General features: G+C 48.8%; 1 protein-coding gene across 7 annotated transcripts in view; it reads left to right on the forward strand.

Moving 5' to 3' along the window:
- Nucleotides 1-10,613, forward strand: part of ZNF496 (zinc finger protein 496) — a 44,357-nt gene extending 33,744 nt beyond the window's left edge. For 5 of the 7 annotated variants that reach the window (XM_088798875.1, XM_088798872.1, XM_088798873.1 and 2 more), the window contains 3 exons: nucleotides 8-115; nucleotides 616-729; nucleotides 5,007-10,613. In XM_088798875.1, the coding sequence (XP_088655001.1) occupies nucleotides 8-115; nucleotides 616-729; nucleotides 5,007-5,752 (968 nt within the window). In that variant the 3' untranslated portion in view covers nucleotides 5,753-10,613. The remainder of the gene's footprint in view (nucleotides 1-7; nucleotides 116-615; nucleotides 730-5,006) is intronic. The other 2 variants (XR_016021426.1, XR_002136450.3) reach the window with 2 other exon arrangements.
- Nucleotides 10,614-15,220: the final 4,607 nt, after the last annotated feature.

Genomic DNA, 15,220 nt, shown 5'->3' on the forward strand with positions numbered 1-15,220 from the left:
TGTGCAGATGACCCAGCTGCCCAGCTGGATTTCTCCCAGGGCGAAGAGAACGAGCCACGAGTTCCAGAGCTCCAGGACATCCAGGGGAAGGAGGCCACCCAGCCCGTCTGCTTGGGTGAGTCACGACTCCAAAATGGGAGGAAGCTGCAGGCGGGCTGCTGCCTGCCACCTCTGTGCAGCCCTATGTCACCTGGATTCTGTCTTAGTAGAACATGTCTTGCCTCCTCCCCAACTCCTTGCAGAAAGGGTGTGGAGTCACACTCTCTCAACCAGGCTCTAGGACACGATGGCTCTGCAGGCTGCATTCATTTATGTGGCATCTGTGAGGGGCATGGGGGCCTCTGGGAGTCCCACCACACAAGTGGAAATGACCACAGGGATGGCAGTGGCTGGTCCACAGTCAGGTGATAGGGCGGAACCAGGACCCACGTGGGTTCCAACTAGCTTCAGAACCCGTGTTGCCTGCTGACTTACTTGCTCTACAAACACTGAGTGGACGCCCGAGAGGGAGCTCAGGGCTGCCTCAGATCCCAGCCAGACGTCTATTAAGATGCCTCCCCAGGTGGTGCTGTAGCTGCAGGACAAACTAACTTTTCCATTTTCTTCTCTGGAAAGACTTTCCAAGTCTCCAGCCACTCCAGGTCGAAGAAAGAAGAAAAAGGGATGACCTGCAGGTGCCAGAGTTCCAGGCCTGTGAGCAGATGGCGCTCACTCAGAGCACCTGCCCAAGTAAGGACGGCCTGGAGGTGTGGGGAGTGCGCCTATGTGTGCATGTGGTGCCATCGACAGGTGTGTGTCTGGTGTGCTGCATGTGTGTGGTGTGTGTGCATGCCCGTGTGCTGGTGAGAGGTCCGGAATTGAACTCCCTGAGGTCCCTGCGGATGCTCCTGGGGTTTGTCAGCTGCTTGTGCTGGTTCCCTTTTGCTAGGGCCTTCCAGCTGAGTCCCAGTCCCCTCCTAGTCCCGTTGCAGGTGAAGCAGGTGTGATGCAGCATGGCTAGCCATGTAGGAGTGTGCTTTTTCCCTGAGCACGGAAGGCTAGAGTCCTGGGCAAAGTCTTGGAACTAAAGAGCAACATTGCAGAATGGAACAGCGAAAGGGATCCTGGAGAGTGTGTGCCCCACATGCCCTCACGGGGAGCCAGTATGTGCACTCATTTTGCCAAAAGTCACCGCTTCCAGTGGCCGAGGCTAACATAAGGCCATCTTCAATATCCTCAGGGTTCAGGTGTTCTTCCAAGCACTAAACCCTGCTCTCTGGTTCTTTTTTCTCCTCTGTTAAAATATGTTTTTTTCAATTCCAGTTGGCATACAATATTATGGCTCTGGTTCTTATTTGAACCCACTGTGACACAGATTTTCCACAGCTGTTGGGACTGACTCGTGCACCGTCTCTTTTACCTGAGATGTGTTTCAGAGGCAAGATTGGCCTGGTATTGTGGTACCATGTTTCCCCCAAAATAAGACCTAACTAGAAAATAAGCCCTAGCATGAGTTTTCAGGATGACATCCCCTCAACATAAGCCCTAATGTGTCTTTTGGAGCAAAAAATAAGACCCGGTAATTACACCTAGCTTCGTGCAGGACTCACTACCACTTGTGTTCGCCCGATTGTGTGTAGACAAAAGGGGTGTCACATTTATGTAAACCCACAGCAGATCCAGGAGGATGACTCCTCCCAGGCTGAGGGTGGCCATGCATAGGTGCCCGTCTCAGCCGGGCTTGACAGTGCTTGTGCTGCACGTGCCCTTCGGCCCTCTGCCCACCCATCGCCTGTCTCATGCTTTGGAGGGTGCGTGGCTACGCCACAGGGAGCTTCCAGCCTCACTCTCCCTTTCCTGGGCTCTGATATGGCAAGGTGCCCACGGCACAGGACAGGTGACGGATTTCAGAGAGCAGGCACCATTGTTATCTGGATAGCTCCTGTCCACATTCTCTGACAGCAGGTGAGGGGTCCCTGTTCCCATTGCTGCGGGGACTCGTGCAGGATGCCCCCACCCATCCCATCAGCACCAGTGTGAGCAGCACATTCTAACACTGCCCTGAGATGGACTCGCTTGTGTTTTTTTGTTTTCCCCTGTGGACCGGGTAGTTGCTGTTGTTTAGGCCTTGTTTCTGTTTTTGCCCTTCCCCCATCATGCTGGACAAGCTGGCAGTATGTCCCAGGCCTCAGGGTAAGGTCCCCACGCGACCTTGTGCACTGTGTCTGGACAGACCTTCTGAGATAGGTGCTGCCAGTGGGCACAACTCATACAGCAACAGGCGGATCTGGGAGGCTGAAACAACGAATTTATTTCTCACCGTTACGGACGTGGGCGGGTCTGAGGTTAAGGCGCCCGCGAAGCCTGTGAATGGTGCAGGCTCTTCCTGCTTGTAGAGGCTGCTGTCTGGCCATGTGCCCGCTGTGCGCTCACGGCCTTTCCCCAGTGCGTGATGGGGAGCTCTGGTGTCTCCTCTTATGAGGTCACTCTTCCCAACAAGGGCCACCTTCAAGGCACATCTAGTCCTAATGACCTCCCAAAGGCCCCCCCTCCTAACATCACCGCACTGGGGATTAGGCCTTGAATATATGCATTTTGGGGGACACAGGCTCTCAGCCCCTACTGGGCACTGTGACATCTTATTCCTACAGCTGAGGCACGTGATCTAAAGTCGCTCGCACAGGGCCCACACTCAGGCTGTGGGGTCAGACTGCAGAAGTGACCCTGGGCGGTCAGGCCCAGGCCAGGCTCTTCATGGCACATCCCTAAGCCATCACCTGCCTTTTCTATGACATCAGAATTATGGGTCCAAATCCATCACCTCTTATTTGCACATAATCCCTTCCCCCCCCTTTTTCTAAACCTTATGAGTCTTTCAGCACATAAATTCCTTTTCACATGTTTGAAATGTAGATACGTTTATTCGTCTCCTTTTTGTTTTTGTCTTGCAAGAAAGCCTCCCCATCCTAACACTATAAGAATGTATGTTGATACGGCATTTGTCATTCTGCTTTTTCCCATCTGGCTTCCTGTCCTCCCTGCTTCCCCCTCGGCCCCTCCAGTCCACAGATACTCTTAGGGAGTTACTTGCCAGCCTGGGCAGTGCCCCCACTCCACTGATTGGGCTCAATTCCCCAGAAACCTTTGGCAACTTTCACTCTGCTTTAATTTTTTCCCCTGTAACAGAGACAGGAATCAGCTGTCTTGTGGGCTTATTGTGGAGGACTGCATGATTTAATATACGTAAAAGCACACAGACCCACAACTCTTGCCCATTTCCCTACTGTTATCCTAAAAGTCCTCCCACACCCCACACAGCCCGTTATGTATTCCTCACTGCTGAGCTGAGCACTCTCTGGCTTGACTCTCTGGCATTTTGGTCACACGTCGGTCTCAGCTCATCTACTAGGAATGCTTCATACTGCTGTGTGGCTGGCCCACAGCAGCACTATTGGTTGTTCATTCCCCTTTTAGAAGCTCTGCATCTATTTTTGGTCACTTCAGCTGATTTGAGGGGATGTCATCCTGTAGGCACTATGTTACTCTCCTAGGACTGCCATAACTTAGTACCACAGAATGGGCGGCTCAAACAGCAGGAAGTGATAGTTCACAGTCCTGGGGGTGGGAATTCTGAGATCAGGCTGTCAGCAGGGCGGGCTTCTCCTGCAACCTCTGTTCTTGGCGTGTAGACGGCAGTCTCCTCCCTGCACTCTCACAGGCCATCTCTGCGTGTCTGTGTCTTAATCTCTTGTAAGGATGACAGTTGGATTAGGGCCCATCTTAATGATCTCTTTTTAACTTAATTACCTCTTGAAAGAGCCTAACTCCAAATGTAGTCACATCCTGAGGTATTTGGGATTAGGACTTAAACATAATAGGAATTTTTACGGGATGCAGTTCAGCCCTTAACACTCCAGCCTCTGGTCCAGACCATCAGACAAGATGGTCCTCTACAGAGCTCTCCTGATTACCTCACCTCCATTCCTGGCTTCTCCTCACATAGTTGATTAGAGCCGTGGTTGTCCAGCCAGACCCTTGGGGCTCTCCCACTTTGTGCAGTATGGATAGACTGAGGATTCCCCATGTCTTCAGGTCTCCCTCCCACTCCCTACTCGCATTCTTCCCAACCCCCTTGCCCTGTCTTCTGATGGACACACCCCCTCGGCCCTGGCACTGCCCGATATCTCTGCCTCTGTCCAGCTCCACCTGCCCTCAGGTTCCTGAACCTGTCAGAACCCTCCTCCCTGTAGAAATTAAGTCCAAAATAACCTTGTTCCTACTGATGTCTTGAAGGGTGTAGCACCACTGCCCCCTGGTGTAGACCTGAGCCCCACATTTCAAAAAGTAAGGAACAGAGGCTCTAGGGGAGCCTGTGATGGGCTCTAGGCTGCAGGGCAGGACCTCACAGGCTCCCGGCTGAACACCCACCTGCTCCCCATGGTACCTTCTCTGAACACCACAGACGAGGGGTCCATCGAGTTAGCCCTGGTTGTCAAGTCCAGGACGTCTCTTCTTCCTATTGCCATTGGTGGCCACTGGCAGGCCTCAGATGTGACACTGAGGAGAGATGACCCTGGGTGGTCTAGCACCGTTGAACAGCCTTGGCATCAGACAGCCCAGCAAGACTCAACTGCCACTTCAACCCTCAGCCTTTGTGTGTGTCACCAAGTTTGCAAGGTGTATAACATGGCAAATAATATATCATCGGTTATATCTGGGAACAACTGATGTGCACATGGTCGAGACTCTACACAGATAAATACAAATTCCTAGAGCTTGGAGGGGTCTCAGTGTCCAGAAAAGAAAAGGATTGGGGCTGGAGCTTTTGAGGAAAAGGGCAGGGCAGAGTGGGTCGGGGCAGGATAGCCCTACCCAGGGGGGTTGGCAGTGTACAGTGTTTGCTCCTAGGCTACAGCCTTGCAAGATGTGGCTTTCTGGACCAAGAGCATCTCCCAGGAGGGGCAGGGGTTTTAGGGGTGGGGTATGGCCTGGGCGGCACCACTGACCTGCATATCGCTTTCCTCCAGCCGGAGGTGACGCACCCACCCCCCAGAACGGCCTGGATGAGGAGGTTACCATTGAGATTGTCTTGTCCAGCTCTGGGGACGAAGACTCCCAGCTGGGCCCCTACTGCACAGAGGAGCGGCAGAGTCCGGTGGAGAAGCAGCACAGCCTCCCGGCTGCCCAGGAGAGCGGCGCGCCCGTGGGCAGTGAAGTACAGACCTCCGGGAAGACCTATGTGTGTCCGAACTGCGGGAAGGTCTTCCGCTGGAGGGTCAACTTCATCCGGCACCTGCGCAGCCGCAGGGAGCAGGAGAAGCTGCACGAGTGCTCAGTGTGTGGGGAGCTGTTCAGTGACAGCGAGGACCTGGACGGGCACCTGGAGGCCCACGAGGCCCAGAAACCTTTCCGGTGCGGCTCGTGCGGGAAGAGCTTCCGCCTCAACTCTCACCTGCTCTGCCATAGGCGTGTCCACCTGCCGCTGGGAGGTGGTGAGCAGGAGGAGGCGGGGCCGGCAGGTGGGGTCCCTGACCCTGACGCGCTGCTGGCCGAGGGCCGGACCCGGCTCAGTGTCCAGTGCTGTGACTGCGGGAAGGTGTTCCAGCGGCCGGAACACCTGGCCCGGCACCGCAGCAGCGTGCACCTGAAGGACGAGGCGCGGCCCTTCCGGTGCCGGTACTGTGTCAAAAGCTTCTTGCACAACTCCGACCTCCTGCGCCACCAGCGCCTCCACATGAAGCGCCGCTCCAAGCAGGCGCTGAACTCCTACTGAGTGGCTTCGGACATCCCCACCCCAGGACACATCTGTCCCAGGAAAGACCACATCCTTCTGCCCTTTGCTCTCAGGTAGAAATGAGATGCTAGCCAACTAAGCATCTCTTCTGTCTCTGCTGTGCCAAAAAGCAGGGAGGGAGGCGTGTTACCACCAGCTTTGCCTTGCCCTGTTTTTCCAGTCCGAGAGAACCCCATCCAGTGCTTCCCAAGCAGGCAGAGGGACTGGGCCGCCCCCACGGAGGGGCCCCTTTGGGGTCTGCCCCTTGCCACTGACTCACTACACTCCATCCTGCCCTGTCTGAATCCCCACACCCCATCCTGGGTTCTAGTGTAATGACACTTCCCATCGTACATCAAGAAGCTGCGGTGGGATGATGGGCACGTGGGCAGCAGAGCCAGGCACACCATGTCTGCTATGTCGTCAGAAATCTCAGTCCCCGTCACTATCTGGCCCAAGGAACACCCACAATTATCAGGCAGCCCTTTCAGGGTTGCAGCTCCTTGCCAAGGGGACTTGTGTCACCCTTTTATTTGTGACAGTGGCTGCTGCTTAGGAATTGTGAGCTCGCCAAGGGCAATGCCCACATTTTAAACTGTATGTTGCACACCCTGCCCAAATGTTTCTTTGTATCATGAAGGTCCCGGTAAATGGTTGTGGGGTGGAAGTAGAGTTGTCATCATTTGAAAGGCACTTAAGTCCCCCTTCCCATTCTGTTGTGTCTGGGCAGCGCAGATAACCTGTGAGGTCGAGCTGTGAGTGTCCGTTCACTTAGCGTGCTGGTTGTATTTGTTTGCTAGAGCTGCCTTAACAAAGTACTAAAAATGGGTGGCTTAGGGCAACAGTCTTATTGCCGGGACTAAGGTGGGAAGTCTAAGTTCAAGGGCAGGCTGGGTCCCTGTGAGGGAAGGTGTGCGCCACGCCTGACCTCCAGCTTCTGGTGGTTCTGGCAGTCAGTGGTGTTCCTTGTAGAAGAATCACCCCATCTCTGCCTTCATCTTCATGTGGTGGGTGCCCTGGTGGTCATGTCTACCTCCAAATTTCCCCTTTTCAGAGGATAACAGTCATTGGATCACCCCCCCTCCCCACTCCAGTATGCCCCCATCGTAACTAGTACATCTGCGGTGACCGTATTTCCAAGGAAGGTCACATCCTAGTGCACTGGGGTTAGGATGTAAGCATGAATTTGGGGGGGGGGGGGGGATAGACAATTCAACCCATAGCCCCAGATAGCCTGGCTACACTGCCCTCATCCCCGGTTTACAGATGAGTCAGCAAACTCAAGTTGGCTTGCTGTCCATTCCACTGGAAGCAGCATTTAGACCCAAGCCTCTGCTTCCAGGGCAGGTGTCCTCCGGACAATAGCTTGGAAGTTTGTGGCCTGGATTTCTGGGCTGAGAGCGATGGTTGGCAGTGAAACCTCAAGCAATGAAAACTATGGTCTTTTTGTTCCTGGAAGACTGGCAATGTCAGCCAGGCTCAACCACAAGAAAGTGCGGGCTGTGGAGTGGTGGTGGCTGGATCAAAGCCACCAGGTAGGCATTTGGTGTTATTTGTATATTATGTCCACTGGCAGGCAGCAAGGCTCCTTGTCACCTTAAGATGTCATTGCCACATTAATACGTCACTGCCACAAACCCAGTGGAAGAGCCACAAGGTTTTATAATTCCGATTACTGTGCCAGTGTAGACACCTATACACTCAGGAGCAGTAAATGCAATAAAACCATTTGGTCATACCCTGCACAAGAAATAAATATTGGGGCTCTTCGTTTGTAAATAGTTTGCCTCTTATATTGACCTGTCAGGAAGAGGGGAAAATACGAATCTGTAAGGCCAAGGAGGGGAAAATTCTAAGTAGAAACCAGGCTGCACATTTACCCCATCCTCCTGCACTTTGCGCTCTTGCCCGAGGTCCCGGCAGTGGGAAGGTTCCCTCACCTGCTTCAGATGTGGTCTAAAGGAGGAATATTGCTCTACTTACCACTGTCTTACCTGTGAAATCAGATCCTAAATAAGACACAAAGGCAGTGTAATGGAACTGAACCCCACAAGGAGGCTATGTGTCTTGAGCCCCCCGCCCCCAAATGCTGTGGAGAGACCCCCACTCACTCAGCGCACCAAAGCGCCTACCTAACCGAAAGGTCACTTCGTCCCTGGATTCAGAAGCTCTCCTGGGTGCTGTAGCTCAAATTCTGTCCTACAGGAGAAGCCAGTAGGGTTACCTGCACTGGGGAAAGTTTTAGGACACGGGAGCTGACCACTTGCTCCCTCCCCGAGCCATGAAAGTAGAGACCCCACATCTGAGAAGCATCTGCCCTGTGTTCCTCAGGTTCCTTGGTATTGTTCCCACTAACTCAGGTACATAGAAACTCACTGAATTAATATCCATATTAGACTTGCTGTTTTAGTTAATGTGTGTAGCACAGCTGAAGAGAAGGTCAGGGAGCCTGACAAGGAGAGTGTGAGGTGTGTGGATGCTGAAAATAGCCTTCTGGGCATCAGACATCACCTTGTGACACTTTAGGCCTCAGGTAGATCGTTCTGGTCATTCAGTCTGATGCCTGTCCTGAGGAGAGGATGTCACGGCTTCCCAACACCAGGGGTAGCTGGCACTCCTGGTCACACCACGGCTAGTGAACACAACCTCGGCCATTCTCATGTATCCTCTGTCTCCTGACCTCTCTCCCCAGCTGGGTGATGTGTCCAGTGGTGGGAAGGTCCCTTGCCATTGCTGTCACTGTGTGGCACACATGGAAGAGAAGGCGCGAGTGCACACCTGACTTGGAGACTGGCCCTGGCATTCCTCTCCCAGGAGATGCTTGCAGTGTAATGTAGGGGACTTGGGGATACTTACATTGCTACATCTTCTCAAAATGTGAAGAGGCTGGGACACCTTTCCTGAAGACATTGCAGGTAAGCTGAATCAAGCTGAACCCCTTCGGAACTGTGTGTGTGTGTGTGTGTGTGTGTGTGTGCGTGCATGCGTGCGTGCGCGCTCTCAGAAGGGCTGGGGCCTGCCCCCAGTACACTGATGGTGATTTCAGAGTGAGATTCCTGGATAGTTTTAAATGTTTTCCCAGAAGAAGATCTGGAGTGGGAAAGAGTATCACCTCATGTGGAAATCATGCCGGCACTTTGCATCATCAGCAATTGTACAGGGACAGGGGGTGCTGCACCAAATTTATCCTGGTCTCCCTCTTGGCCATTTTTCTAAAATGGCTTGCCTGGTGTCAGGGTGATAGTCTGTGGACATTGTCTGAAGCCTTCACCAGCAACTTCCTTTAATCACCTGTGCTCAAGAAGCCAAACTTCTGCTCAGATGTACACTTACCAGGTTTGTAGAAGCAGAACTGGGTGCACCAGCAAGGACAGCAGGGTGTGGCTGAAGACTACTGCAGCCCTGGCTGAGCTTCAGGCTCTAGATAGCAAGGGTGAGGTCAGAATAAAACTGGGAAAGACAGCATCATTTTTAGTAAGACGCTGGAGACTGGGAAGAGGACTTGCTTTACCTGGAAACACATAGGAGCTGCTCTTACTGCTCATCCCTCCTTGGCCACCGTGGTGGCACTCTGGTCAGGGACTTACCAAGGACAGGACGCCTTGTCTTGGCTGCCATGTGCCGATAGGTGGACATTAAGGCCTGTTCTCAGATGGACAGCTCTTTTTGGGGCCCAAAGCATTGCTTTTGGGATGGTTTATGCCAACAGGGCTGCAACAGCAGCTCGGTGGTGATGGTGGCTCCGTTTCAGGGTATCGTGTATCCTAATGCAACTTTTGTCCTGGAAGCACTGACTGCAGATAGCGTGGGTATCCAGCTCTCTAATCGCCTGCCCCTCCCCAGCCTCTGTCTGTCTGTCCGTCTGTTTTCCAGAAGGGAAGCAGCACAGCGGAGATAACTGATGATTCTGGTTTCAGCACTGTCTGCAGGTCCCTGAGCACTTTCCCGGAATCACAGAACCGCTCTGAGCCTCAGAAGTGAGCTCAACCCTGGATCAGAGGCCACTAGCAAGGATAGACATGTGCATCCTGCCAGAGTTTATGTGAACCTTATCATGCCCCCCTGCGTTTGTTAGATGAACCCAGAAGCAAGAAAAGAGGCTCAGAAATCTTCCTATGGCCTGGAGGAAACTTGGATGTTTACATCTCAGGGCAACTGCTGCATGTCAATTGAAAGAACTTGGAAGGGCTTTGGCATATCAGCTCACCTAATCTTCACGATCATTTTGCAATGTAGGCACAATTATTACCCTCATTTTACAGAGCAGGCACAGAGTGGCTAAGGAATTTGCTTGGGAACACACAGCAGACCCAAGATTCCAACTGAGGCAGCTTGTCTGGGCAGTGTGGGCATTTCATAGTGTGCTGAGCGGCTGCTGCTCACTAATGATTTTTAAATACTATTGTGATAAGTGCTACAGATTAGGAATGCAGAGAGAATCTAACAGTGTGGGGATTCAGAACCAGTCAGTCACCCCAAGATGTGCCTTTGTGCTATGCGGATTATTTTGAGCTAGAGGCCACCAATCCCATGGGCTCAAGGGAACCTTCTGCCCCACTTAACTACCTAGAAGATCCTGAATTACTGGCCTTGCCCATAATAACAGAGTGTCGGAGATGACCTCTTTTGACCTGTCTGTAGGGCAGGACAAACTTCTAGTTATTGAGCATCTGCTCTTTTTATTCTTCGATGACCCTCTGAAGCCCCCCAGCCACCTTACATCATCCCTAGCTCAAGGTGTCTTATGTACCTCAATCCCCCTTTCTGTCTCTGACCTTCTCCTGCACGTTGGGTCTCTGACTCTCATTATGTGGGGTCCCCATACATATGTGTACATTAAATTTGGTTATTTTATCTTGCTGATCTGTCTCATGTCTATGTGATTATTAGTCTGGCTGACAGAACCTTGGGGAAGAGGAGTTTCTTCCTCCCCACAACAGGGAGGCATCCCTTGGTCTGTGAGGCCAGGAGGGGTTTCCATAAGAAGTAACTCTGAAAGTGAGATGGGTAGGTAAACAAGGGCAACAGAATAAACAGAGGGGGCAGGGCTTTCCACAGCTGGGAGGACAGAAGAGAGCAAGCCCAGAGTGGCACCAGACCTTGCAATTTACCTTGAGAGTCCATTGGCGTGACCAGGTTTGTGTTTTCAAAGATGACTGCTGCAGTGAGGTTCAGGGGAGAGCAGTGGGGTACAGAGGAGGAGCAGTGGGATACAGAGGAGGGTAGTGGGGCTCAGGGGAGGGGCAGTGGGCTCATGGGTCAGGGGCAGTGCTGGAAATTTGGGGGAGGTGAGCTTCAAGGCTGTTGACCTAGGACAGCTGAGACACCAGCTGGGAGCTGCATGGCAGCAGTAAAGGTGCAGAGTGGCAGAGAAATTTGAGAAATGTGGAAGGGAAGCTGGAGAAAACTTTCAGGTTCTGACTTGAACAGAAGGGTGAAATCCCAGGGGAGGAACGGATAATTCAGGGTGAGTTCAGTGTGGGATTGCTGAGTTTCAGGAGAGTCACGAGGACGAGCAGCTGGATGTGTTTATCTGGAGAACAGAGAGGGCTTCAGGCGGCAGGGGAAACACTTGTCACTGTAATTAGTGAGGTAGATGAGATGGCCATGGGAGAAAGACAAGAGACCCAGTGTAAGCCAAAATTAATTTTAGACTGTAATAAAGAAAAAGAAGCATTTATTTGAGCAAAAGGAGCTGCAGTCTGGGAGACACAGGTTCAGGTAGCAACCTAGTGTGTTCCACTGAGACAAAGGAGAGGCCACCTTTTATAGGGAAAGCTCCTGCCCAGGTTCCCAATTAAGTCTGTTTTATGTAAATGAGGTATCCAAATTATGCAGTTCTGATTGGACGGGGCTGATTGGAAAGAGGAAACCAGGCTTTGCTGCAGTGGTTGACTCAGACAGTGTGAACTAGTGGGGCAGCAAACGTGAGGGAAGCCCAGAGTTCAGTCTGAGATTTTTTCTGTGAACAGAGTATGTGAGGAGCCTGTCAGCAAATAGCCACTGGGCTTTCATTATTCATAAAACTTGGATTCTCGGTTGACCATGGGGAGGCCATCTCAGCAGATAAATTCTCTCAGAGGGTCCACAACTTCATGGAGAGTCTTAGATACATCTATATCTAAAAGACAGAGAGAGTCCATACTGATGACTAAATGTCATGTAGGATCCTGGGTGGGACAGAAAGAGGACATTAGGGGAAAACTAAGCAAATCTAAATAAAGTGAGGACTTTAGTTAATAAGAATGTATCCATATCAGTTCATTAATTTTAACAAATGTGTCACACTTAAATAAGATGTTAATAATAGGAGAAAATGGACACGGGTTTTATGGGAAATCTCTATACTATGTTATCAATTTATTTTTTATTTTTGGTATATCTAAAATTGTTCTGGGTGAATTCTACTAAATAGTCAAAGAAGAATGAATACCTATCCTACTCAAACTATTCCCACAAATTGAAGAGAAGAGAAGGCTTCCAAACTTATTTTACGAGGTCACATTACCCTGATACCAAAACCAGACAAAGACATCACACACACACACACACACACACACACACACACACAAATTATGGGCAATATCCCTGATGAACATAGATAAAAAAATCCTCAACAAAATATTAGCAAACTGGATTCAACAATACATTAAAAAAGATCATACACCATGATCAAGTGGGATTCATTCCTGGGATGCTAGGTTGGTTCAATATTTACAAATCAATTTACATGATACACCACGTAAACAAAATAAAACATAAGAATCATGATTATATCAACAGATGCAGGAAAAGCACTTGAGAAGATACAGCATCCATTTATGATAAAAACTCTCAGCAAAGTGAGAATAGAGTGAACATATCGCAACTTAATAAAGGCATATGACACACCCACAGCTAACATCATACTCAATAATGAAAAGCTGAAAGCATTTTCTTTAATGATCAGGAAGAACACAAAAGGATGTCCACTTGTACCACTTTTTTTTTTTTAAAGATTTTATTGGGGAAGGGGAACAGGACTTTATTGGGGAACAGTGTGTAGTTCCAGGACTTTTTTCCAAGTCAAGTTGTTGTCCTTTCAATTTTAGTTGTGGAGGGTGCTGTTCAGCTTCAAGTTGTTGTCCTTTTAGTCTTAGTTGTGGAGGGCGCAGCTCAGCTCTAGGTCCAGTTGCCATTGCTAGTTGCAGGGGGCACAGCCCACCATCCCTTGTGGGAGTTGAACCGGCAATCTTGTGGTTAAGAGCCCACGCTCCAACCAACTGAGCCATCCGGGAGCTCAGCGGCAGCTCAGCTCAAGGTGCCGTGTTCAATCTTATTTGCAGGGGGCAGAGCCCACCATCCCTTGTGGGACTCAAGGAATTGAACTGGCAATCTTGTGGTTGAGAGCCCACTGGCCCATGTGGGAATCAAACCAGCAGCCTTCGGAGTTAGGAGCATGGAGCTCTAACCACCTGAGCCACCGGGCCGGCCCCCTTGTACCACTTTTATTCAATGTAGTATTGGAAGTCCTAGCCACAGCAATTAGACAAGAAAAGGAAATAAAAGGCATGCAAATAGGAAAGGAGGAAATAAAACTGTCATTATTTGCAGATGACATGATACTATAGAGAGAAAACCCTAAAGATTCCACTAAAAATCTATTAGAACTAATAAGTGAATTCAATAAAGTAGACAGATACAAAATTAATATTCAGAAATTTGTTGCATTTTTATATACCAATAATGAACTGTTGTTCATTAAAGAGTAATTAAGAAAACACTCTCATTTACAATTGCATTAAAAAACAAACAAACAACAACAAAAAAAAAACCCTAGAAATAAATTTAGCCAAGGAGGTCAAAGACCTGTACTTGGAAAACTAGAAGACGCTGAAGAAAGAAATTGAAGAAGACACAAATAAATGGAAGCATATACCATGCTCATGGATAGGAAGAATTAACATTGTTAAAATGTCCATACTACCCAAAGCAATCTACAGATTCAGTGCAATCCCTATCAAAATACGAATGGCATTTTTCACAGAACTAGAAAAAATAATCCCGAAATTTATATGGAACCACAAAAGACCCGGAATAGCCACAGCAATGTTGGAAGAAAAACAATGTTGGAGGTATCGTGCTACCTGATATCAATCTATACTACTAGGCAACAGTAATCAAAACAGCATGGTATTGGCATAAAAACAGACACATCAATCAATGGAACAGAGTAGAGAGCCCAGAAATAAACCCACACCTATATGATCAATTAATCTATGACAAAGATGACAAGAATATATAATACAATGGGGTAAAAACAGTCTATTCAATAAATGGTGTTGGGAAAAATGGACAGATACATGCAAAAAAAAAAAGAAACTAGATCACTTTCTTATACCATATGCAAAAATAAACTCATAATGGATTGAAAGACTTAAATGTAAGATCCAAAACCATGAAACTCCTAGGAGAAAACATAGGCAGTAAAGTCTCTGAATTGCTTTCAGCAATATTTTTTTGGATATGTCTTCTCAGGCAAGGGAAACAAAAGAAAAAAACAAATGGGACTGCATCAAACTAAAAAGTTTTTGTACAGCAAATCATCAACAAAATGAAAAGACAACCTCTTCAATGGGCAAAGATATTTACCAATGATACATCCAGTAAGGAATTGATACCCCAAAAATATAAGGAGCTCATACAATTTAACACCAAAAAAATAAATAAATAAAAACAAAAACAAAACCCAAAACAACCCGATTAAAAAACAGGTAGAAGACTTGAATAGACATTTCTCCAAAGAGGACATACAAATGGCCAACAGATATATAAAAAGATGCTCAATGTTATTAATCATCAGGGAAATGCAAATTAAAACCACAATGTGATATCACCTCACACTTGTCAGAAAAATTATCATCAATAAATCAACAAACAATAAGTGTTGGTGAGGATGTGGAGAAAAGGGAACCCTTGTGCACTGCTGGTGGGAATGCAGATTGGTGCAGCCAGTATGGAAAACAGTATGGATGTCTCTCAAAAAATTAAAAGTAGAATTACCTTATGACCCAGTAATCCCACTTCTGGATATTTATCCAAAGAAATCCAAAACAATAATTCAAAAAGACATACGCACCCCTATATTCTCTGCAGCATTATTTACAATAGCCAAGATATGGAAGAAACCAAAGTGCCCATCAATAGACAATTGGATAAAGAAAAAGTGGTGCATATATACAGTGGAATATTAATTGGCCATAAAAAAGAATGAAATCTTACTATTTGCAAGAACATGGATGGACCTAGAGGGAATTATGATACATAAAATTAGTTAGACAGAGAGAGACAAATAACCAGTGATTTCACTTACATATGGAATCTGAAAAACAAAATAAATGGGAAAAAACCCCACAAAAAACAGACTCATAGATACAGAGAACAAACTGATGGTTGGCAGATGGGAGGGAGGTTGGGGGGCTGGATGGG

Source organism: Rhinolophus sinicus, chromosome 5, assembly GCF_057876585.1.
Source record: "Rhinolophus sinicus isolate RSI-liver-muscle chromosome 5, RSI-T2T, whole genome shotgun sequence".
NCBI classification, from domain to species: Eukaryota; Metazoa; Chordata; class Mammalia; order Chiroptera; family Rhinolophidae; genus Rhinolophus; species Rhinolophus sinicus.